Source organism: Plecotus auritus (genome assembly GCF_963455305.1).
Source record: "Plecotus auritus genome assembly, chromosome: 1".
Lineage (NCBI taxonomy): Eukaryota > Metazoa > Chordata > Mammalia > Chiroptera > Vespertilionidae > Plecotus > Plecotus auritus.
Window position 1 is genome coordinate 221,226,426 of NC_137770.1, and position 25,986 is coordinate 221,252,411.

General features: G+C 46.8%; 1 protein-coding gene across 1 annotated transcript in view; it reads left to right on the forward strand.

Moving 5' to 3' along the window:
• Nucleotides 1–11,477: 11,477 nt before the first annotated feature.
• BEND4 (BEN domain containing 4) overlaps nucleotides 11,478–25,986 on the forward strand; it is a gene marked incomplete at both ends in the record, with an annotated part of 36,251 nt that continues 21,742 nt past the window's right edge. The window contains 2 exons of the mRNA XM_080688520.1: nucleotides 11,478–11,940; nucleotides 19,836–20,402. Of these exons, the coding sequence (XP_080544646.1) occupies nucleotides 11,478–11,940; nucleotides 19,836–20,402 (1,030 nt within the window). The remainder of the gene's footprint in view (nucleotides 11,941–19,835; nucleotides 20,403–25,986) is intronic.

A 25,986-nucleotide genomic window follows, 5' to 3' on the forward strand; every position in this document is an offset into this window, starting at 1 on the left:
ACACTCAAGTTAACCTCATGTGCACATCTTTAGGGTGTGGGAAGACAAGGAGTACCCCGAGAAAACCCACACAGAGATGGGGAACATGCAAATTCTACACAACAGTGCCCCCTCCCCCCGAAATCAATCTTTTCCCCTTATCAACGCTATAATGAAATGAGGTTGAATGACTTGCTGTATGGGAGGGTGGAGTGCAACTGTACATAGGGTAATCAGTGAAGACCTCACTGAAAAAAAGATACTACACCTAAGAATGGAAGGAGATAAAGTAGGAAGTTACACAGACAACTGGGGAAAGAACATTTTAAGCAGAAGGAATACTGAGAGTAAGAATCCTGAGGCAGCACATTTGGGTCCCGTTCAAGACCAGAGAGGCTGGAGTGGAGTGAGGAGGGAGGGGGGAGGAGGAATGAGCTCCCAGAGCAGGGGTGGTTGTAGGTCATGAGGGGCCTGAAGTAAGCAATTGTATGGACTCTGGATTTTACTCTAAGGACGAGGGAGACAATGGAGCACCATGGAGAGACATGATTATATTTTATTTTTTATGTCCATTTATGTCAAAGCAGTAATAATTTAAAGTTATAAAAACCTTCCCACTGTTGAACATGTAGAAGGTGAGGTTAGAGACAAAAGGGACAGGATGGGGGAGGCTGGGGGCATGGGGCTCGGGGTGGGGGCAGCGGGACATGTGCCCAGCGCCCCTCTGTGCCCAACCTCTCTAAGGATGTCCCTGGGAGAGGGCCTCGCTTCCTCCAAAGCCTAGAGGCAGTGGCTCCTCCTCGTCTCTGCCCACAGCAGGGGGCACAGCCAGTAGCACCGGAGTCTGGAGTCTGTGGGAGCCAAGGGGTGGGAACGGAAGAGACATAATGATATTTTAAAAGGGTCACTCAGTTACTAGAAAATAAATTGTGTCTCTGCCAACAACCTGATATCTGATCTTCTGCAGTCCATTCATTGTCCACAAAGCCGAATGAGTCTTTTAAAACACCATAGAACAGCCCAGCAATCTACTCCTGGACCTTTACCTGGTACTTTCAGATAAATAAAACATGACCACACAAATACATGTCCGCAACTGTTCAGAGCAGCCTTACTTGTCATAGCCCCAAACTGAAAACCACAAAATGTCCTACAATAAGTGAATGGTCAAGCAAACTGTGGGACACCCATACCATGGAATACTATTCAGCAATAAAAAGGAATAAACTATTGATACACACAATATGGATGGATCTCAGGGGCATTAAACTAAGTGGGAAAGCTCAAACGATCACATATTGCATGATTCCATTTATAAAACTAGTAGGGGCCCAGTGCACAAATTCGTGCATCTTGAAAGGAACTGTGGGCAGCGAGACTGCGGTGGGCACAGAGAAGGATCTCAGCCCATCCTCTTCGCCCCCGCCTGGCCCCTCCCGCCATGGCCCCCAGCCCCGTCTGCTGGCAGCTCCGTTCCGGCCGCCGCTGCTCGCACCCACTGATGGCGCGGAGCGATTGGGGCCGGCACCAGCAGTGGGTGTGAGCGGGGCCTGCAGCAGCAGGTGCGAGCAGCGGCTGCTGCCCCTATTGCCCCTTAGGAGCAGGGGGAGGTGGAGAAGCCCTGAGGGGTGATTGGGACCAGCAGCCATTGCACGTACCTGCTGATGGCACTGAGCGATCGGGGCCAGCGCCAGGCACCAGCAGCAGGTGCAAGTGCTGGGCAGGACCACAGCGCATGGGAGCAAAGAATTTTCAGTAACCACCAGAGGCTCGCCCTGATGACAGCGACCAGCGCCCCACCTTGGTCTGGCGCCCCTGCTTACCTGCTCCACCATCCCACCACAGGCGACCCCCACCATGTTCTGTGCACATCCCCTGGTGGTCAGCACAAGTCATAGTAACTGGTTGTTCTGCCATTCGGTCTATTTGCATATTAGGGTTTTATATATATACTAGAGGCCAGGTTCACGAAATTCGTGCACGAGGGGGGGGGTGTCCCTCAGCTCAGCCTGCACCATCTCCAATCTGGGACCCCTCGAGGGATGTCCGACTGCCCGTTTAGGCTCAATCCTACCAGACATCCTACTGGGATTGGACCTAAACGGGCAGTTGGACATCCCTCTCACAATCCAGGACTGCTGGCTCCCAACTGCTCACCTGCTTGCCTTCTTGATTGCCCCTAACCACTTCTGCCTGCCAGCCTGATCACCCCCTAACCACTCTCCTGCCAGCCTGATTGATGCCTAACTGCTCCCCTGCCAGCCTGTTTGCCCCTAACTTACCCTCCCCTGCAGGCCTGGGGCCCCCCCAACTGCCCTTCCCTGCAGGCCCAATCGCCCCCAACTTCCTTCCTCTGCTGGCCTGGTACCCCCTAACTGCCCTCCCCTGCTGGCCTGATGGCCCACAACTGCACTCCCTTGCAGACCTGGTCCCTCCCAACTGCCCTCCACTGCTGGCCATCTTGTGGCGGCCATCTTGTGTCCACATGGGGGCCGTCATCTTTGACCACACGGGGGCAGCCATCTTGTGTGTTGGAGTGACAGTCAATTTGCATATTATTCTTTTATTAGATAGTGTTAGATAGGATAGAGGCGTGGTGCACGGGTGGGGGCCAGCTGGTTTGCCCTGAAGGGTGTCCCAGATCAGGGTGGGGGCTCCCTTGGGGTGTGGGGCGGCCTGAGTGAGGGGCCTGTGGTGGTTGGCAGGCTGGCCACGCCCCCTGGCGACCCAAGCGGAGGCCCTGGTGTGCCGAGCCAGCACAGCCAAGGGTTCGGCAAGCCTGAGGGCGGGTCAGCGAAAGATGAAGAAAAGACAAAGAGAATAAGCTGGGTCTAGGTGGATCTTCTGTGCCTGGCTGAGACCAGAGAACAGACCCAGACTGCAAGCTGATGCTTTATTTTATAGTCAGAGGTAAACAAGGTAATTTACAGTGTTCTTGTAAGTTTCACTTGTTTTGACAGCACTTGCTGCACCTCCCACAGCCCATTAGCTACCCAGGAAAGATCTAGGAAGTAGTCACAAGATCAAGCTTAATTATGCTTAGAGGACTGTGCCCTCTAAGCCAGGACTTGTTTGTGGCTTTTCCAGCAGGTCAGTCCGAAGCTTAACCCTATAACCGCTCCCTACATCTCGCCCTTCTTTTAATTTTAAGCTACTAATAATGGAAGTAAAACTTAAACATCAAGAACAAAGTTCTGACTATTAAAATATTAACAAAACAATGCCAATGCAAAACCCAATAACAAAACAATGCAAATGCAAAACCCAGACATGGCTATTAATAAAACAATGCCAATGCAACACTAAAATAATAGAGAAATCAAACTACAGTAACATTTTCCTACCAAATGAAAGTTTCTTTTGCTGATTTACTCAAGAGTCCTCAGACTTGGCTGCGAAAGAGTTTGCAGAAGACTGGCAGCTAACTAATGCTAGCATGGCCAGAAACATGATTGAGGGAGTAGCTTCCACTTCTTGCTTTTCTGCCATCTGCTGGGCCTCAGTTGTTAACTTCTTCAGCTGACCCCATGTTGGCACCTCGGTCTCTTGTGTAGCCTTCGTCATCTTCCTTTTCTGCTTTGCTGTCATCGGGGCAACACTCAGTCTTTTGAACGATGGGACAAGGAGCTTCTCTGGGTCCTTCTCTGGTGACGCACATAACGCTCTGGCACCCAAATTGGCTGTGCTGCTCCTTCTGGAAAGATACAAACACAACCTCTTCCCCACATCATTACTGGATCTGGTCCAAACCATTGTCCAGTCTGTGCATCCTTCCATCAGGCTAACCCCGCGGAGGCTATTGTACAGGAGGCCCGATGCCTTTCGGCTGCTGTATGACCCTCTGCATCGCAATTCAAAAAATTTAAAGTATGAAGAACATGACTGAGTTTGTTTTGAGGTGACACATAACATCCGTCTCCCCCTTTCTGTTTTAGTAATTGCATTTTAAGAGTACGATTTGCTCTTTCCACTATTGCTTGACCTTGAGGGTTATAAGGGATACCAGTTTTATGACAAATTTGATATTGCTGACAAAAATGTTGAAAAGCAGAACTAGTGTATGCGGGTCCATTGTCTTTAGCTCTAAGGGAGGACCTAGTACCGCAAAGGCAGCTAGGCAATGATTAATTACATGCTTAGCACTCTCTCCCGTTTGGGGAGTCGCAAAGATAAAGCAGGAGCAGGTATCTACATTAACATGTACCCATCTATGTTACCAAATTCCGGTATGTGGGTGAAAGCAGGCCGAACCCAGTTAATATCTCCTAATAATTTTTGGAAGTCATTTAATGTAAGTAAAGTGTCAGTCCGAATTTGAATTTTCTGAGGTTTTATTGTTTTTCCCTCAATAATGCTGCCAAGATAAGAAAAAGGAAATGTCCTTTGAACTTTTTCGGGTGCTATGCATAATCCAGCACAATGCAGGGAATCCTGCAAATCTATATAGATATTATTTAGATGCGTTTCATTTTTATGAGCTAAGAGAATGTCATCCATATAATGAATAATATAAGCCTCGGGATATCTTTTCCTTATAGGATGTATGGCTGCAGCCACAAAATCCTGACATAAGGTAGGACTATTGGCCATGCCCTGAGGCAATACTTTAGCATATCTCCACCCCCATCATCCCAAACCCACTGGCGCTGTTCCCTTGCTTCCTCCAATCCTTGCTCATATTTGGGAGAAAGCGCATTGTCCGGAGGGCTCTCTCCCACAGGAGCTGTAGCCCCAGGGACTGGAGGAGGCAGCGGAGGCACTGATGATGGAGTCAGAAGCCTTTGGCAACCTTCCCCCATCTGTCTTGATTCCCTTGCCACATTCCTCCACTCCCCTTCTGGAGTGGGCTCTAGGCAGTCCCAAATCAGACTAAAAGTAGAGGCAGGCATTTCCTCTGGACCTTCAGCTATATAATGATCACGAAGTTGTTTTCCTACCTTCTCCCATGCCTCTATATTTATCTTTTCTTCCTCAGAAAACCATGGGCAGGTTATACTCACAAAATCCAAAAAATCGAAAAGCTGTTCATACCTCACAGAACAGCCCCTTGCTTGGAGCATAGCCTTAAGCATGGATATGCATACATTCTTTCCCTGCGATCCTGAATTTCCCATGTTTTACACCTAGCTGGTACTACACCCCTCCCTTACTTACTGGGGCCTCCTTTCACCTGACAATTGCAGTTCCCTCACACTCAGGTCCACATTGAGTGCCACTTGGGCCGCGTGGGGCATCCTGGGTGAGGGGCCTGTGGTGGTTGGCAGGCTGGCCACGCCCCCCGGTGACCCAAGTGGAGGCCCTGGGATCTGGGATTTATTTATCTTCTGTAATTGAAACTTTGTAGCCTTAAGCGAAGGCCAAGGCAGGCCAGGGCTGGGGAAGCTTGGCTACCTCCATCACTGGGGGCAACTCAAGCCTCCTGCTCTCTCCAGCTCCATGGCTGCCGCCATTTTTGTTGGGATTTATTTATCTTCTAAAATTGAAACTTTGTAGCCTTAAGCGGAGGCCAAGGCAGGCCAGGGCAGGCAGAAAGCTTGGCTTCCTCCATTGCCGGGGAAACCCAAGCCTCCTGCTCTCTCCATGGCCGCAGCCATCTTGGTTGGGTTAATTTGCATACTTGATCCTGATTGGCTGGTGGGCGTGGCTTGTGGGTGTAGTGGAGGTACAGTCAATTTGCATATTACTCTTTTATTAGATAGGACTAGAGGCCCGGTGCATGAAATTTGTGCACAGGGGGTGTGTCCCTCAGCCCAGCCTGCACCCTTTCCAATCTGGGACATCCCTCTCACAATCCAGGACTGCTGGCTCCCAACTGCTCACCTGCCTGCCTGCCTGATTGCCGCTAACCGCTTCTGCCTGCCAGCCTGATCACCCCCTAACCACTCCCCTGCCAGCCTGATCTACGCCTAACTGCTCCTCTGCTGGTCCAATTGCCCCTAACTGCTCTCCCCTGCCGGCCCGGTCGCCTCTAACTGCTCTCCCCTGCTGGCCTGGTCGCCCCCAACTGCCCTCTCCTGCAGGCCTGGTCACCCTCAACTGCCCTCCCCTGCAGGCCTGGTCCCCCAAAATTGCCCTCCCCTGCAGGCCTGTCTCTCCCAACTGCCCTCCCCTACAGGCCTGGTCCCCCATAACTGCCCTCCCCTGCAAGCCTGGTCCCTCCCAAGTGCCCTCCCCTGCAGGTCTGGTCACCCCTAACTGCCCTCCCCTGCAGGCCTGGTCCCTTACAACTGCCCTCCCCTGCTGGCCTGATCGCCCATAACTGCCCTCCCCTGCCAGCCATCTTGTGGTGGCCATCTTGTGTCCACATGGGGGACAGCCATCTTGTGTGTTGGAGTGATGATCAATTTGCATATTACCTCTTTATTATATAGGCTAGATAGTTACAAAAAAATGGACCCATTGGAGAAAATGGATGAAAGGTAATGGGAACTCTCTGCACTATGTGAGTAATTTCCTGTGAATCTGTAATTATTTCTAAATAAAAAGTGTTGTTTAAAGAAAGCATTGTAGAAAATAAATTGTTTCACTGGAAAAGTATGCATTCTCTACATATAGCATACAGGGCCCAGTTATCTGATTCTACTCCTTCCCTGTCTTTGAACTATTTTTACAACTTTGAAAGTTTAGATAGGTAACTGATAAACATGCCGACTTTCTGTCTGTTAGGGATTCCCTTCCCCCTTTCACCCACAATCCCTGTGAAAAAACCTGTTTACACATGCAAAAAACATGTATGCATTCAAGTGAACATTCCTTTATTTCATATCAATGTGTGCCTTTTTGACTTTCCCTTTGGATAATATGAGGACAGGGAACAAGTTAAATAACATTTTCAAAATCTGTTCATTTCTATGTCTGTATGAGAGCCATGATTGTACCTTTTCTGAAAATTATCTTTTGAGAACATAAATCTGGTCATTTCACTCCCCAGTGTTACAAGCTGCCCATTGGATTTAGAATAAATCCCAAACATTTCCCTGGGAGTACAAGGCCCTGCACGGCCTGGCCCCAGCCTGCCCCTCGGGCCTCATCTCCTCCACTCTGCCCCTGGCCAGGACACGCTGACCATTCACCCTTCTCTCAGCCTGGAGAACAACAAGCTTGTTGCTGCTCATGGCTCCCACACCTGCTCTTTCTCAGCCTGGGCTGCTCATCTCATGGATGGCTTTTCTTCATAAGCGTAAGTAACTCTCAGCTCAATTGTGCCACCTCAGTGAGGTCTTCCTGAACTACTCTTTCAAAATAACATCCCCACCCTATTTCTTCATCAGTTATTTCTACCTGAAATAATAGCAGTCTTATGTAGTATATGTCATATATTACTATATTTATTATAAGTATACTACATTATAGTTCTTATAAATTATATGAATATATTTATTATATATTATATAAATATAGGGTGTCCCAAAAATGTATATACACATTTTGGATTATTATAAAGGTAGTGTTTATTAAAATACATTTCATTTTCAAAACTGAGCTACCAGCTGTTACAGTGAGAATATATTTTTGGGGAGACACCTGTATATTAATAGTGTTCAGTTAGTTACTAGTTTGTTTATTATCTGCCCACCCCAATTCAATAATAGTAGGATTTGGGAATCTGGTTCCATTAGACCCCCAGTGCTTAGAAAGGTACCTAGCATATGGTAGACAGTGAATAAATATCTGTTGAATAACTCCCTGAGTAAATGATGCTTCTGGAAGTAGCAAGGTCCCCATCACTGGAGGTTTCTAAGCATCTGACAGGGTCATAGAAAAGCTGTAGGCATAAGCTCAGTCACACGACGAAAAGACTGTTAAGGTTCCTTCTTGCACTATCAATCTATGATTTTATGGCCACCACCCCTTTCTGTTATGCACTGAGAAACGCAAAGGAGCATTCATCAGTCATTTTCCACCAAATGACAGTATGTGCACCCCTGTTCCTGCTGCAATATCATCTCAGCATTAAAATGTTGAAGCTAATCAGACATTTAATTTCAAAGTGGAAGGTCATTATCTTGTCACAAAATTTTATTCCAATTACTTTTTTCCTTATTTTATGAAATGAATTAAAAGTAGCACAAAACATTGAGAGATCAAACAGTCAATCAGAAGCTCATTAAATATCATTGAAATTGGTGCAATAAAAAGCATTTCCCACGGCTGACATTATTTAAAAGCCATATTCTGGATGGCTCAAGAAATTGACATGCTGCCAATCAAAAAATCACCCTGTCCATAAATAGCCACTTCCCTTTTAAAAGTTTACTATCTATTTTTTTCTGAAATACAGAGTAAACATCTACAAGGATTTAAAGCATGAGTGCAATTACTATCCTACCAGCCCCTATGAGACCCTAAAGAGAAGATATCAGTAAAGTAACCATCTGATCATGTAGCCCAGCGGTTTTCAACCAGTCTTTTTAAAATATGCAATACCTGACTGTTTAGCCAGGGGCACTGACTTCTTTTCCCTTAGATTGTCCAATTTAAAAAATGACAACAGCCAACACAACAATAGCCATCCAGTGTGAATGAATCAAAATTATGCCTATATTTTTTGGTAGATCGGCAAAAAATATACTTTTTGGTGTGCTGAAGAATTTTGGTAGTTTATGTATGCCATGAAAAAGGTTGAAAATCACTTATTTAGACTGTAAGCTTACAACGTGCTACCAGTGATTTTATAAACATTTCAATACATAGCATTTATGTACAATACTCAACTAAGTACAATCCCAGGCAGGAATTAGTAAATCAGTTACATTTTTTTAATTGAGTTCAACTCCACACTTGGAATAAATACCCATTTTCTTTTCTAAAGAGTGATTATTAAGCACTTCATTTTTCTGTGGGCCCAGACATAGGTGACTGCTAGTTGAGGATCTGAAAGCTGATCATTTTTAAATTTATTATATATTTTTTTCCTCTAAGAGCCCTCCACCCACTCTCCCACCCCCACACTTCTTTTTTTTAAAGCGAAATCACTAATTTCAGCATTTAGTTTTATAGAAACAACCACTTTTTGATATACAGGATGGCAGGTCCTTTCATTTGGAAAAATATAACAACAGAGGTATTATTCCCAGTCTCTTACGGTGATTTAAGTGATGAAGATGATACAAATTAAAAATGCATAAGCAAAAGAGGAAGCTCTGGGGATAGGAAATTACTTCTTCAGTAAAAATTCTAACATCCCCCCCGCCCCTCAACACACACACACACATGCACACACACACACACTGCCACTATCCCGATTTCTTTTCAAAAGCCTGGACTTACTGGCAAATTATCTGGGAGTAAAGTGGGAGGGAAACATTTCAATGCAACATTCAGAACTGCTTTACAGAAAGAAAAGTGTGGGGAGGTTTGTTATCATTTATTTCCTCCAGTATATCATTCAATTTCAGCTGTCTCACATCTCAGAAGCAGCTCCCCAATTTCTCACTTATATGCCTAAGAAACATCTTCCTGGCATCTCATTCTCTCTCCCTGTCTTTCACCAGCATTTCATTATTTTTTAACTGTCCCTCTCATGCTTGTCTCCCTTTTTCCCAGTGATCCACGTGTCCTCATTTAGCAGATTTCAGAAGCCAGGGAGAAACATTGCAAATAATGTTAAATATGATTAATATCTTGAATTCCTTGAAATATGACATGCATGAGTTACAATGAAACCTCTTTTATTTCCCCATGAAATGCTTTTGCATAATGAGAAAGAAAATGTCCTCTATGCCCTAATCAGCCCTGACAGTTCCTGGACTCCCAAATACTTTTATTTATGGCATTATTTATTTCATCTCTAATAAATGGAGGTTGGGTAGGAACCACAGCACGATCTGAGGCTGCAGGAGAAAGGGAGACTATCCAGGGTAGAGGAACACAGAAGCTGAATCAGGAAAGAGAGAGAAGGCTTCGAAACAAGGGAGGAGCTGCGGGAAATGAGAAGCCAAAGACCTGAACCCCCAGAAAGAGAAAAATGGGTCATTCCCCAAGACTAAAAGGAAAGCTATGGAAACCAACATAACTTCCCAGTGGAAAGATGAGGGTCATTCATCAAGGAGATGTGCCCGAAATTCCAACCTGGAGAAAGAAGACTGAAGGCTGGGAAAACAAACCTGGAGGAGGGTATGCTGGTATTGAAGTTAGGGGAAGGGGGATTTGCTCTAAAAAGTGGCTGGGGGACATCTCTAGCGCCATGGGGATCCCCTTCCAAACCACAGAAGCTCTTCTCTCATTGGTGTCCTCCAGAAACCGTGGCCTGGTGGCCCCAGATGCAGAGAGGAACTGCCTGTTCAATGCAGAGTGAGAGCTCTCGGCCAACTTGGCCCTACAAGCACATATACATATACATATGTATACACACACTTTGGGAATAATTATAAAGGTAGTGTTTTATTAAAATACATTTCATTTTCAAAATTGAGAGCTATCAGCGGTTAGTGTGTATACATTGGAGGGAGGGGGGCACCCTGTATATCAAATAACATTTGAAAGTATCTAATCACCATCCCAAAGGGCAGTGTCAGGTCATATTTTACCCTCAGTTGCACAGTCTATCTGCTACGGAAAGAAGTGAGGATTTGAATTCAAACGATCTAGATGCACTTGTGTGGCTTTGAGCTCTTTCCTTGAGGAGCCTCGGTTTTCTCATCTGTAGAATGGGGGAAATGGTTCTGCTGTGCACTCTCAGGGCCCCTACAGAGAACTAACGAAATCATGTGGAAATGCAACGCCCTGTGCACTCTTATGATCAGCATGAACTCCAAGGCCCCTTGCTGGGTGTGGGCAGAACCCTGGGCGTGCAAACAACGTGCAGTAACCTGGGTCAAGACCTTAAACGCGCTGAAGGCTGGGGGGAGGGGGCCTAATTCCCGATCTGGGGAACTGGCTGTAATACCTTTCCAAGGCACGCACGCACGCACGCACTCCAGCCACCCCGCCCCGTCTGTCTCAACTACCACCAGCCACGCCGTGCAGCGCCAAGAGTTTAGGGTAGTGTAGGGGGTGCCAGGAGCTACTTTCGAAACTGGACGCTGCCAGCAGCCCAAGCCTCGACTCTACATCTGGGGCTCCGAAGTCTCACCTGGGCTGAAACCTCACGGTCACCAGGTCGCCCTCGGGGGTCCCAACTGTCCCCTTTCCCCTTCCCCCACCCCGTCGAAGGCGCACCCCGCGGGCGGCGGCGGCGCCAGGCCCCGCCCCTCCCCCATTATCATTAGCAGCTATTACCCTAAACACTTGCTCTTTACTTCCTTTCTCCCTCCAGGCATTGGCGAGGCGGCCTGTCAATCAGCTCTCGGGCGGCAGCCCCCCGCGCGGGGGCTCAGCGATGCCAGGCTTAGCGACAGGCGGCAGTGACGGCGGCGGCGGCGGCCACGGCACAGACACACACCCTCCCACACGCGCGCGCTCGGGCAGCGCCGGCGGACGGGCGGCGGAGGCACCCTCGGAGCCCGGCGCCGGGCGGGGAGGGGGCGTGCGACCGGGGACCGGCCCCGAGGCGCAGCATGGAGGAAGACATGCAGCCAGCGGAGGAGGGGCCCAGTGTCCCCAAAATCTACAAGCAGCGCAGCCCCTACAGCGTCCTCAAGACGTTCCCCGGCAAGAGACCGGCGCTGGCCAAGCGCTACGAGAGACCCACCCTGGTGGAGCTGCCGCACGTCCGGCCGCCCCCGCCGCCCTTCACGACGCGCGCCGCCGTCTCCATCAGCAGCAGCGAGCCGCCGCCGCCGCCGCCGTTCCAGGCGCAGAGCACCTACCCCCCGGGGCCCGGCCGGGCGGCTGCCGCCGCCGCCCCCTCTTCGTCATCGCCTTCCGCCGCCTCCCAGGGCCACCTGAGGACTCCCGCCGCCCCCGCCGCATCCTCATCTTCGTCTTTCGCCGCCGTCGTCCGGTACGGCTCGGGTCCGGCGGCCGCCGCGGGCAGCAGCAGCGCCGGCAGTGACGGTGCGAGCCTGGAGCTCAGCGCAGGTACCAACTCTTCCGCGCAACTTTCCTTCCCGCTCAGGCCGGGGGGAGGGGTGGGGACCGGGGATGGGGAAGCTAGGGACGGCGGACACCCTCCCGCGCCACGGGCCCGGCTGGAGGGGCAGGAGTGATGGGGGATGAACACCCAGCTAAGAGTCGCGGCGTCCGAGAGCACCCCGGAGGCCTCCCCACGCGGGCAGCAAGTTCTGGGGGGCTCCGCCGCGTTGCCGCCGCCTAATTTCGGGCTTCCGACGGCGCGCGCCTCTTAACAGGTGGCTCCGCCACTCGGATCCGGCGTGGCGCCCAGGAAATGCCCGGGTGCCAGTCGGCGGCGGGGATGGGGCGGGGACGCGGGAGGCAAACGTGGCGCCGAGGCCGCAGCCCGGAGTGGAGACCGGACACTCTAGGGTGACAGCCGCGGCCGCTCCCGGAGAATCCTGAGCTGCTCCCGCGATCTGGGGGACGCCCTCCCTTCATAGCCTCCGCTGCCGCGATATTTTTCCTTCCACTTCTTCCCTTCACCTCCCTCTCTCCATTTGTTTTTCCGTCTCTCTCTCTCCTCCTCTGCCTTCTGGTCCTATTTTTCTCCTCTTTGATGCACTCAACGCCGCGGTCTGCTCGGCTGGCTCTAGTGCGCGCGTCGCCTCTGCTTCTGTGTCTTTCCCCACCCACCCCAAAGTCTCAGCCCAGCCCGTGGGCTCCTCTGCCCCCGCCACCAGGTGGACTGGCGCTCGACCCCGCGGCCCACCTCCGGGAAGGAGGCATCCTGCCCCTCGCCCCAGCCCCGAGAGCCCGGGCGCTCCCGGCCCTTGCACACAAACCCCCACCCCGCCCGCTTCCCCGCCGTGGGACCCTGCTGCGCCGCGGGGTCTCCCGCCCCGGAGCGTCTGGGCCAAGGGCCTGCGGAAATGCCTAGTGGAGCGGGTCCACCCCAGGGTACCAGGTTCCTCTCCTTCACCTGGAGCCTGCGGGGCGGGGGGCGGGGGGCGGGGGGCGAGGAGGGGGCGCCCTGGGAAAAGGCCAGCCCTCCTGCCTGGCAGCGGGAAGAAAGGTGGGCCAGCATAGCCCGGGGCCTGCGAACCAGGGCCCTCTCTGCTCCCTGAGGACACGCAAACACGTTTTTCTGGCTCATCAGAACTAAAAGTTCCTGCTCAGGCCTTTTATGACACTTTAGAGGCCCCTTGCCCCAAATTCTGCATATCAATGAATCCAGGGCTTTATTTCTAATGAAAATACGGGCATTGTCTCTAAATGAGTTATAGGTGCCGATGCTAATGTTCTGTTGTTTGTCAATGTTTTGACACTTGAAGGATTGGTTTTGAGAAAGAAAATGTAATTACAGGTTTTAGTGAAGACTTGTTTTGTTACATACCTCGCTGATAATGGAGATGTTTGACTGCTTTGAATGGGGTTCTTATGTGGGTGTCCTTATTGTTCACTGTTGTGTTTTTATATTCATTCTCCGGTTACTTGCCCACTTATTTTCCTCCTTATTCTTCTGTTTTACCCCCGTAAGAGGTTTGTGTTCTTTCTCCCGGGGCTTGATTTGTTCATGCCCATTTCTATTCCCCAACGCTGCTTTATCTTCCTATATTTTTATTTTGTTTTTCAGAAGCTTGAGTCCTTTTCCTGTTTTCTATATTTTGCCTAACTCATTTGCATAACCTCAGTTCCACCGTGTTCATTCGGGTTTTTCCCTCTCCTTTTTCTGTCCTGTTTAGTCTACTCTCATCTTGCTTTCTCTTGTCAGTCATTCCTGACTTTTAGTCTTTTACTTCCTTTTATACACAATAAATCTGCCCCTCTCATTTCCACTTTTACCTATAGTTTTATTTTAACCTTGCTTTTTCCTTCTTTTCTCTGCACTAGTCACTTGCTATCCTGTCCATAGTCTTTCCTACTCTGGCACTTTCCCTGCTGCTTACATCACAAGTAGTTTTGTGGGGTTTTTTTTCCTTTCTCACTGTGTTCTAAATGCTCTTTTAGTGTTTCTTCTAATGTCCTATTTAGTTTACTTTGTCTCTGTCCCCAGGTGGAAATCACATCACTCAATCTAAAGAAGTGAAAAGGGGCTTGTTGATGGCCCCTTTCTTTTATATTCAAGGCTTCTTTTTCTTTTACTTTTTTTTTAGAGGTCATCCAGTGGTAAGTTTGATAACACCAAAGGTCAGGATACCACGTGCTCGGTCTGGAGGGAAAATATAGCCTGTGGTACTAGACATCATGAATTGTGTTCCTATTAATCACTGATGGACAAGGCCATCTCTTAACAGGCACAGTGATGTGAGTGACCATCAGAGGGACAGTCGCCTGAAGTGCTGATTGGCTCGTTGATGAACTAGTGGTTCCACTTTGAACCAATGAGCATGTGTCCTCAGAGGGATGACCATTTAAGCATACTGGGTTGGGGTAGGGGTGATCATTTGTTTGTTGCCCCCTAACAAAAGTGTTATTGCAATTTTCTCAAACCACCTGGTAAAGAAAACTGAAAATAATCAGAACATCAGTGTGATTAAATGAGTCAAAGATAGAAAAAGAGGGATAAGAGTGTCCAGAGTAAATGCAATGAAAAGATGAAAGGGTTGAAGTGAATCTTCTGTATGGGCCATAAACCGTTGAGAGGAGAAATATGTGATTAAAAATAGATTTTTTTTCAACATTCTTATAAAATATCATGAAGAGTGTAATGTTCCTTAAAAGGGGGGATATACCATGGTTTTAAAACATATTTTTCCTCTGTGGGAGGCTTAGAGTTAAAACCCACGTAGATCTTGATATACAGCCTAAATTTGGCATCAGGAAATGGGAAATTGCATCTTTAAGCAGAGTACAATCAAAAATGAATTACAATAAATCCTATATAATTGCATAGGTCATTCTCTTTAATGAGATTTTATTAACCTGACTGTCAAGCTTTTGAGTCAGGCAGATATTTTATCTTCTTCAACTGATAAAAGTGTCAGCTATAAACCACCATATAAATATTCATAAATCTACACATCTGTGGCAGCCTATCAGCATCATTCTTTTGGACATTAAAAGCATTCTAATTACTTTCTGTCTAGCAGAGCTGAAATGCTGCCTGTTATAGTATGTGCTTGGCAGGCATGATTGCTTTTGTTTGCCATCACAAATAGCAGCATCCTATTTTATATACCGATGGTCCAGAAAATATTCAGGGATTGACTGAGCAGGATGAGTATTAGGAAGCACCATCTGGTTTTGATAGCACCAAGTATATTAACTCATCTGTTAATTTTTGACACATCATTGATTTATTTATTTAGAAAAATTGCATCCTGTTTTGCTATGTTGATGTTTGCCATTACGGAAATAAAAAATAGGATGACATTTTTTTTTAAAAGACATAGTTCATTGATTTAAGACAAGGGTGATGCTTCCAAAGAGGCTTTCATTTTCTAACTTTCTATGCCATGACGTCCTTTCTTAAAAAGAAGTTATATTAATGTTTAAGGAAATTAATCTATTTTGAACTAGCTGGAAATCCTTTGGGTAGGTATACTGTATAAATACATAATAGTAGGTCACACAAAAATTTTTCAGCTTCTGCATTTTCAATATTAATAGATTTCACCCTTGGCTGGGCTAAAATCAAAAGGTTACCACTAATCTCAACTGCTGTGATCTCCTTCATAGAAACAGAATACTCTTGGGGATATGCTGTGATGGACAAATTCCACCCAAGGCTTTGCTTACAAAGAAGGACATTAAAGTAGGGACCCTGTGTTTGATTGCTGACTTCCTATCCGTCTTATTCACTTACAGATTTAAGATGGATTAAACCACTTAAATTCAGAAAAATTCTAGAAATGACATTTTTTAATTAAAAAAATAATCATGGGTTCAGATTCTGGAATCAGATTAGGTACAATTTGCAGCCTGATATCTCCCGACAAACTGCACAATAAAGCAAAATAAGTTAGACAGAAGTGGTCATTTTAGGGTGGTTTGTGACTGACATTTTATGTGTCTATCAGAGAAGTTAGGGATAAAATAAGTAGTTTTAAAGTCCCTTTGTAAACTGATGACTTTGTACTTCTCGGCCATCATCTGAGTGGAGCATTCTGTGACTAGAGGGGAAAAACAGTTTAAAAATTCAAAATACATGTTCACACTTTGCACAATTAAGAATCATGGATCAGTGGCCATTCAAATGTGTGCATATGAAAACAACTTTTCTCCATTTCTTAGCGATAACAGGCATAGCACAACACTTGCATTTCTAATTATATTCTTTCTGGAAAGCTGAAGTATTGCCGGCTGCAATATGTATTAAGTGGAAAGATTTACTGTTTCCTACCAAGTGTAATAGTAATATTTTTCATCACACTCTTCAATGTATTGATATTAAAACTATTCAAATATTTTAACATACTGAAAAGAGAAGAAATTCGATTTTAACGCTTATAGTTGCTGTTTTTGCATATGTCAAGTCTGAGAATGAAGCATTTAAAAAAACTGCAGGCAAAAACTTATTTATGGTTGTAGCTATTCTCTGATATTCTGAGTGCACTTTAATACATTATCTTCATAATGTAGGGTATTACATAATGATTTCTTTTTCAGCATATTACGAGTTTATCCTTCAATTAAGAAAACAAATCATACTTGTCCCTAAGTCAGATTCTTTTCCCTTAAATCTATACACTAATGTGATTTATCAATATGATTAAAACTACTGAGTCTTATTTAGGATAGTGAACAAATATATTGAGCAATTTTTTTCTAGACAATTCTATGTTAGCCTTCCCTTTCATATTTTGTTCCTTTCATCAAGGTTATGTTAACAGTGTATAGGCTGTAAATCAATTGGGACTATGCTGATTAAAATGCAAACAGTAAATACAACTTCAGGTCTAGAATGGGATTATAGGATTAAAATGAATGAAAACTGCTAGCGTGCTAGAATTGAAAATTCCCAATCAATATCATCCTTTGATTTTACTAATAAAAGAACAAAAACCCGGAAGTAAAGAAAGGAGGAGGCAACATCTTAACCCTCCCCAGTTAAATGGTTCAGCTGTTTACTATCTTGTTTCTGGTCATGGTGAAGAAATGATACCCAGATATTTGAGGTCTTTCCCCCATTAAGTTTTGATTTAAATCATGGGCTCAATTCTTCACTCCACCTGGCAGGGGGCAGAAGCATCGTCAGTTCCAGTGGTTGGTGTGTAGAGATACTTGCCATGTCCATATCCCTTCTTCTCCAGGGCAGGAAACAGACTTCCTTGGTAGCTTCTTCAGCCAAGTTCCCAGCCTGTCAACCCATTCTGGCTTGAAACTATGCCTGGCATCTGGTTCCTTTAGCCCTCAAACTAGTGGTATAACACAACAGACCTTTGTCTATTATTTGTGGGATTCAGGGCAGGAGTACAAATGCAAGCCCACATATCATATATCTAAATAATTAAAAGACCTGCTCAAGCTAACAAACAAAAATATGTTCTGTCTGTCTGTCTACCCTGGCAAAGACACCATCATAATGACCACGTTTGACTTTCAGCCAGCCCATAGCCTTCTGTTGCCACCCCCAGTGTCATCTTCCTGTAGCAGGGACCTCATATGCACACACATATGGTTGCCCCAGTTCAAACTTCCAAGCTCTGGCACCATGGTGTGTCTTTGGGAAGATGGCTCAGGGAAGAGACTAGCCCTTGGAGCAGTTTGACTAGGGAATTCCATTCCTCTCTGTGAGGAGAGTGTGGGCTAGAGGGGGAGGGTCTAGGCAGGGGCCCTCCTGCCTGTGTCTAGGGCAGTACTACTCCTAAGAGTGAGGAAGCACCAAGCCAAGAAGAAAATACTCCTGTGGCCTCCCAGCCCGCTTAGAGTGGTCTTGCTACCCCCACCCAAGTAAATCTGAAACTGCCATGAACTAAGATCCCCTGTTTGTTTAGAGGAGTTCCTCATGCATTCAGTAAATAGTATTTCTTGAGGTACTATGCCGGCCCTCGGACCCCAGTGCACTCCATCCCACTGTGCTCAGGAAAGTAGTCTCTCTTCCTCTCCTGAACCTGAGAGTGCCGGCCTCTGTGTGCTGACTTCTGATTGTTTCAGAGGGATCTGGGGACAGTAGCATTGTATGGATTTAGGAGATATGAGGGGTGCTTCCTGTATGCCAGGTAAATTGAAACAGGAGACGTGGACCCCCCCCTCTAATTCTCCCAGTACCTTAATTACTTCAGGAAAGAATAGTAAGAAAAAAGCACCCTAGCCGGTTTGCTCAGTGGATAGAGCCTGTGGACTAAAGGGTCCCCGGTTCGATTCTGGCAAGGGCACGTACCTGGTTGCAGGTTCGATCCCCCGCCCTGGTCGGGGTGAGTGCGGAGGCAACCAATCCAATCAATGAGTCACTCTCACATTTAAGTTTCTCTCTCTCTCTCTGTCTCTTCCCCTCCCTTCCACTCTCTCTAAAAAGAAAACCAATGGAAAAATATCCCCAGGTGAGGATTAACAAAAAATAAATAAAATTTAAAGAAAAAAGCAAAATGGAGCATGGAGGTTTCTGAAGGGTGGTTTCATTGGTCATATATCCTGGATTTCTAGAGAAATCAATTTCTAATCACAACTGTTATGGTTCCTTGTTCCCGTAGAAGCCCTGGAGGATCTCACCATTTTTCATTTTAAAAGTTGTGGGGGTTTTTGTTTATTTGTTTATTTTCAGGGGGAAAAATATAGCTAGTCAACATTTTCAGAGACAGCAAGTAGCTGGTTACACTTCTATCATAAACAACAGTTAATTGACAGCAAAAATCTACAATATTTTGTTTGTTGCCATTATTCTGGGGGTGGGGGGGCGGTCTGGGAGGGAGAGGCTTCCTCTTACCACTCCGTAAGCCCTAAAACGTGTGTGTCTGTCTCTCTCTTTCTCTCTCTCTCTGTACTTATAAGTAGCTCATCCATGCTGGGTGATAGGAAAGAAGGGAATCTACCTTGTGACATTTATATTTAGATGAATTTTCAAGACGTTTAGACTGACAATATTAAATCACATTTCTACAGTTTGGGGGTGGTTTTATTTTTCCTTTGTTTTTTCAGTGAATTGATTGCTTTCTCTTTGCTCTTTGCTTTTGCCGATTAACAGTTAATATGCTTTAGAATTCGTGTATGTGAACAACTGGCATTCTCAGCACATGCCATTTTAGGAGATGTGGCAACCTGACGGAAGAGGCACTAACTACTGCTTTTCAGAAGATGCTGATATAGATCAGCCTAAAGATTGGCCTTGACGAGAAATCCAAGTTGGCAGATAAATTAAAAGGAGTAGTGGGCACAGATATTGGATAGCACGTACAGTGTTGCTCTGGGGCTCCTCATGGTGTGCCTGATGGGCCCACTCTTTGTTTTATCTTAGATGTCTAGTGAGCTCTTCAAAAAGACTTATCTTTCTTCTCCATTTGTATCTGGGAGCAACGTACTCTCGGCAGGGATTGTACCAGCTGATTAATAGCAAGGGCGAGAGGGCACTCCAGAAATAGAAGTAATGATTGCTCTAAGCCCTCCTATCAATGAGAAATTGAGTCTGCAGTGGCTGGCTCGATTCATTAGAGTAACGACATTAATGAAGCCATAGGTGTGAGTTCAGACCTGTGCAGGCCAGTTAATGCCACAGGGAGGGAAATCTCTCTACGGGGCCCAAAGGCTCACAGTCCAGCCGTTTCCCAGAGGAAGGGGCTGGGGACAACTCATCAGGCACCCCACCAGTCAGCACAGCGGGAAGCTGTGCATCCTATTAAAAGTGCATTCTCCATGTCACCTTGATATCTGATGGTAGAAATGCATATTTTTAACATTTTTTAATGTTAAACTCAGAATTGGGGACTTGGCTTATCTCTTGTCTCTGGCTGCTGCTCTCTAATGTGTCTTTTCCTGTGTTTCAGAGAGTCGCATGATCTTGGATGCCTTTGCCCAGCAGTGCAGTCGAGTTCTTAGCCTCCTAAATTGTGGAGGCAAACTTCTGGACTCCAACCATTCTCAGTCCATGATTTCTTATGTAAAGCAGGAAGGCTCAAGTTATACTGAAAGACAGGATCCGTGTCACGTTGGGAAAGGGGTCCACAGTCAGACTTCAGACAATGTAGACATGGAGATGCAATATATGCAAAGGAAACAACAAACTTCTGCCTTTTTGAGAGTTTTCACTGACTCCCTACAAAATTACCTGCTCTCGGGGAGCTTTCCAACTCCAAACACCTCATCGGTCAGCGAGTACGGCCACTTGGCCGACGTGGATCCTCTGTCAACCTCTCCCGTGCATACACTAGGAGGCTGGACCTCCCCAGCAACGTCTGAATCCCATGGTCACCCATCGTCTTCTACACTGCCGGAAGAGGAAGAGGAGGAGGAAGAGGAAGGCTACTGTCCCAGGTGCCAAGAGCTGGAGCATGAGGTCATTTCACTGCAACAAGAAAATGAAGAGCTCAGAAGGAAATTAGAGAGCATCCCAGGTACCCTGTCATGTTACTTATAAGACAACTGCAGCTTCTTTCTTTCCGTTGTCTCATCTGTGTGTGTGTATGCATGCACGTATATATGTTGTTTGTTTATTTGTTTTTGGCCAGCGATGTAGAAAACTTGGGAAAACAGGTATGCACAGGGTACCCTTAGCTTGCCTGTGTCAAACGAATTTCAGGATGAGCCACTAGCCTTGTCCTGTCTGTGTTTAAGCCACCAAATTCTTGGGTATAGGCCTGAAGGCCATAGTCACATTGAAAGATGTCTCTGTCGATATAAAAGTGATCCCTAGGTGTGGTACAGTGAAATCAGAATAGGCCGAGTACTGTGAGCCTGGGTTTCCTTAAAAAAAATGACCCTGTTCCTTTAAAATGCCTTTTGTATTTTTACAGACATTGATATATGTATTTTATTAATCAGTGATAGAAATTAAAATGAAATGATACCTTCAGAGAGACAGGGCTCGAGTAGTAATGAACAAATGAACTCTTCTAGTCCATTAGTTTCTTACCTTTCTTGTTAAGTTTCAACAGGCAGGATCTCTTTTTAGCATGCAAACTCCTCCGTAAAGTTAATAAGCAGCTGTAAACTAAAAGGAATAGATGGAAGACAGACCAGTAATTAGGCTGATCCCAAACTATTTGTGCCCCTGGCAAAATAGGAGATATTTTCTGCCTCTTAGAGATACTAGATTTGCAGAAAAGTAAAAGTCATCTTTATGGCAAGGTACTGATTTTGCTTATGTATTTGAATTCATGCCTGCATGTCTGTGGCTGACAAAAGATATCATGCCCTGGCCAATGTGGCTCAGTTGGTTGGAGTGTTGTCCTGTGTACCCAAAGGTTGCTGGTTTAATTCTCGGTCCGGTTGCCTTCAGTCAGGGTGTGTATGGGAGGCAACCAGTCGTTTCTTTCTCCTCTCCTCTTCCCTCTCTTCTCGCCTCTCCCTTCTCCTCTCTCCCTAAAAAATGAAAAAAATATATACACACGTTTTTTAAAAAGATATTAAGATCATTAGCTAGAGCAGTATCTTCAAACCTCTTTAATTACACAGCCATTGATAAAAATTTTTGAGTACCAATGTACACATTTATTGGTTAACTAGAGGCCCAGTGCACAAAATTCGTGCACGGGGGAGTGTGTCCCTCAGCCCAGCCTGCCCCCTTTCCAATCTGGGACATCCCTTTCACAATCCAGGACTGCTGGCTCCCAACTGCTCGCCTGCCTGATTACCCCTAAGCACTTCTGCCTGCCAGCCTGATCATCCCCTAACCCAGCCGTGGGCAAACTACGGCCCGCGGGCCGGATCCGGCTGTTCTATCCGGTTCTCTTGCTCTCCCCTCCGCTCCTTTACTTTGAATTTATATTAGTTCACACAAACACTCCATCCATGCTTTTGTTCCGGCCCTCCGGTCCAGTTTAAGAACCCATTGTGGCCCTCGAGTCAAAAAGTTTGCCCACCCCTGCCCTAACCACTCCCCTGCCAGCCTGATTGATGCCTAACCACTCCCCTGGCAGCCTGATTGATGCCTAACTGCTTCCCTGCCAGCCTGTTTGCCCCTAACTGCCTTCCCCTGCAGGCCTGGTCACCCCTAACTGCCCTCCCCTGCAGGCCTGGTCACCCCTAACTGCCCTCAGGCCTGGTCCCCCCTAACTGCCCTCACCTGCAGGCCTGGTCCCCCCCAACTGCTCTCCCCTGCAGGCCTGGGTCCCCCCCAACTGCCCTCCCTGCAGGCTTGATCACCCTCAACTGCCCTCCCCTGCAGGCCTGGGTCCCCCCCAACTGCCCTCCCTGCAGGCTTGATCACCCTCAACTGCCCTCCCTTGCAGACCTGGTCCCTCCCAACTGCCCTCCCCTGCTGGCCATCTTGTGGCAGCCATCTTGTGTCCACATGGGGGCAGCCATCTTTGACCACATGGGGGCAGCCATCCTGTGTGTTGGAGTGATGGTCAATTTGCATATTACTCTTTTATTAGATAGGATAGAGGCCTGGTGCATGGGTGGGGGCCAGCTGGTTTGCCCTGAAGGGTGTCCCAGATCAAGGTGGGGTTCCCTTGGGGCGTGGGGTGGCCTGGGCGAGGGGCCTGTGGTGGTTTGCAGGCCGGCCACACCCCTGGGCAACCCAAGCGGAGGCCCTGGTATCTGGGATTTATTTATCTTCTATAATTGAAACTTTGTAGCCTTGAGCTGAGCCAAGCCTCCTGCTTGCTCCGTGGCCGCAGCCATTTTTGTTGGGATTTATTTATCTTCTATAATTGAAACTTTGTAGCCTTGAGCAGAGGCCAGAGCAGGCTAGGGCTGCGGAAGTTTAGCTTCCTCCATCGCCAGGGGCAACTCAAGCCTCCTGCTCTCTCCAGCTCCATGGCTGCCGTCATTTTTGTTGGGATTTATTTATCTTCTATATTGAAACTTTGTAGCCTTGAGTGGAGTCCAAGGCCGGCCAGGGTGTGCGGAAAGCTTGGCTTCCTTCATCGCCAGGGGCAACTCAAGTCTCCTGCTCTCTCTGTGGCCGCAGCCATCTTGATTGGGTTAATTTGCATACTCCTGATTGGCTGGTGGGCGTGGCTTGTGGGTGTAGTGGATGTACGCTCAATTTGCACATTACTTTTTTATTAGGTAGGATTACATAGTACATGTTCTACTATACTAATACATTGTGTTGAAAACAAAGCATACATAATAAATTTAAACCTTTTAAAATCCTCACTTGAGGATATGTTTTTATTGATTGTTTTAACGGCAGCAGGGAGAGAGAAACATTGATGTGAGATAAAACATTGATGGTTGCTTCCCATATGTACCCTCAACCTAGGTAAGGGATCAAACCTGCAACCTTTTAGTGGTACAGGACAACTGAGCCACCCAATCAGGGCTACATTTAAATCTTTGAAAGCTGATACATAAATATAAACAGAAGTTACTTTTTTTCCTAACTCAGTGTCTTTGTGCCACCCAATTAGGCAGCTGAATCTAGAAAGGGCATGTTGCAAAAAGTTACCCACTTGTTTATTAGTACATGTAGGAAGCAAAAACAAGTGTGAAGAATTGCCAAATCAGAAATTTATTTCCTTTTTATTTAAAAGAATTTTTCAAGTAGACCTAAGGTTTGGTTCAGAATATTTTGGAATTAGATTTAATACAGTAGTTTTATGGGAGAGAAGCAAGAGGTAAAGTAAATCCATCCTCTCTTTTGTGTTTGAGCCTTGCGGTTAGATATAGAGTCATGGTGTCTGTTGCCAGGTTGCCAGGTATTCCACCAGGTTGGCACTGACTGCAGGAGAAAGACTGGGTAGAACCTGCAAAAATGTAATGGAACCAGAGCACTTCCAAGTCAGAGAGATATGGGTGCAGCTAACACATTGTGGGATTTTACAGCTTTCACAGTTCCATAAATTACGGTCGATTAACCATGGGTTTTACCCCCAAAGGAGAATTTTCCATTTTACTCCCCACTCCTTCTCTTTCACTGAGGGAGAAAATCATGACCTGGAGACCAACCAATTGTGGATACTTACAGCAGCTATTCAGAACTGTGGGTAAGAGTTCTAGAGTGCAAGGTCAGGTGACATAAATGTCCAGGGTATTATTGCCTAATTCCTAATCCTAAATATTCGGCAAACCATCTGTCCTTGATAAGTTCTAAGCAAATAGGGGGTTTCAGTCCACCTCTCATTTCCTGAATCTGTCCCAGATGAAATGTCTGTGTTGGGAGTAACTCATCACAGACCTGCCACTAATCATTGTCCTTGTCTACTTCCCAGGAAGACAGAAATGCTGCAATTTCTTGAGCCCTCTTGATGCTCAGACATTGAATAGCACAGGTTGATATTATCTAATTACTTTTACTGTAAGCATTTCAGCCCTGTTGATAACCCTGAACTTGAACCAATAGACATTTTACATGGAGAACAATGATTGCTTTAATGATCTATACCGAAACCCAGCTATAGAGATGAAAATCAGTTTTGACTATTATGAATAGAAAATAATGACTGTGAAGTGCATGAAATAATAATTTATTTGTGATTACTTTATACAAGTCCTCACTACCTGGGGACACCTTAACATTGGGTATCAGGTTGAAGATGTCACTTGGAGATGAAAACTTGACTCAAAAAGGGACATCACTGCCCTCTTGCCTTCATCTCCCAACTTCTGTTTTGGCTAACGAACCAACCAGGCTGATGATCACCCAACAATCCACTTTTCACTCTATTAGCTATCTGTTTTGAGGGGGGAAATCTGTTCTTTTTAGATACCCACTTGAAGTAAAATGCAGCAAGTAGTACTCTGGGTTTGCATGTAACAAGAGTATTTTGCAAGCAGTAACTTTCCAGTGTAATGTGGGATCAGTGTCACACTTCCCACTGGTCCCAGCAGACCTCTGTTGTCCTGGAGGCCAATACATTTGCATGGAAGGACCTGGGACTTTCTTCTGGTGGAACCTAGTTACAGCCAATCAGAATGGATGATTATAATGACACTCGGGGCCCAGTGCACAAATTCATGCACCTTGAACTGTAGGTTGTGAGGTTTCAGTGGGCATAGGGCCCATCCTTCGCGCCCCTGCCTTGCCCCTCCCGCCATGGCCCCTGGTCCCCTGTCTGCCGGCAGCCCCGCTCCTGCTGCCTCTGTTCCCACATGCTGACGGCATCAGCCCCACTCGCACCCGCTGATGGCACAGAGTGATTGGGGCCAGCACCAGCAGCAGGTTCAAGCGGCAGCTGCTGCCCCAATCGCCCCTCAGGAGCAGGGGGAGGTGGAGAAGCCCTGAGGGGCAATCGGGGCCAGCAGCCAAGCAATCGGGGCCGAGGCTGGTGCCGGCAGCGGGTGCGAGCAGCGACTCTGGCGCCGGCAGTGGGAGCAAGCATCAGGTGAGACTGCGGCATGGGAGCAAAGAATTTTCAGTAACCTCCAGAGGCTCACCCTGATGACAGCAACTGGCGCCCCGCCTTGGTCTGGCACCCCTGCTCACCTGCTCCACCATGCTGCCGCAGCCAACACCCGCCATGTTCCACACACGACCCCTGGTGGTCAGTGCACATCATAGTGATCGGTTGTTCCACTGTTTGGTCCATTTGCATATTAGGGTTTTATATATATAGATGGTAGCATCCAGCAGTTAGCGGAGGAAATAAGGTTAACAGGGAGATGGGGGCACCTGCTCTAGGCCAGAGCCAAGACACTTTCCTCAGCCACTTCTCTGCCTCTCCACAGTCATGATGGTGAGCAGTACTGAGATTCTTGTTTTCGTTTTTTTTCCTGAAATAAAGCATTCATACCTAAGAGTAGTTCTTGATGTGAAAATTCAAAAGAAATGAGCCTATTTGTTCACAGGAAGAAAAGATTTCGCTTGGGTAGCTATCAAAGGGGGAAAGGAAGGTGGTAGATCTTACCAAAAGGAAAGGTTGGGAGAGGTGTTCTTTCCAGCACCACTTAGTCTTACTAATTATCAACTACCTGCAAGCAAAGGGCTCTGGACAATACTCGCTAACTTACGTTCCAAAGTTAACTTGCACGTGTAGGCAATTAAATATTTTATCCCAAAGACGCATTAGCACATTTTCTTCTGTGTTA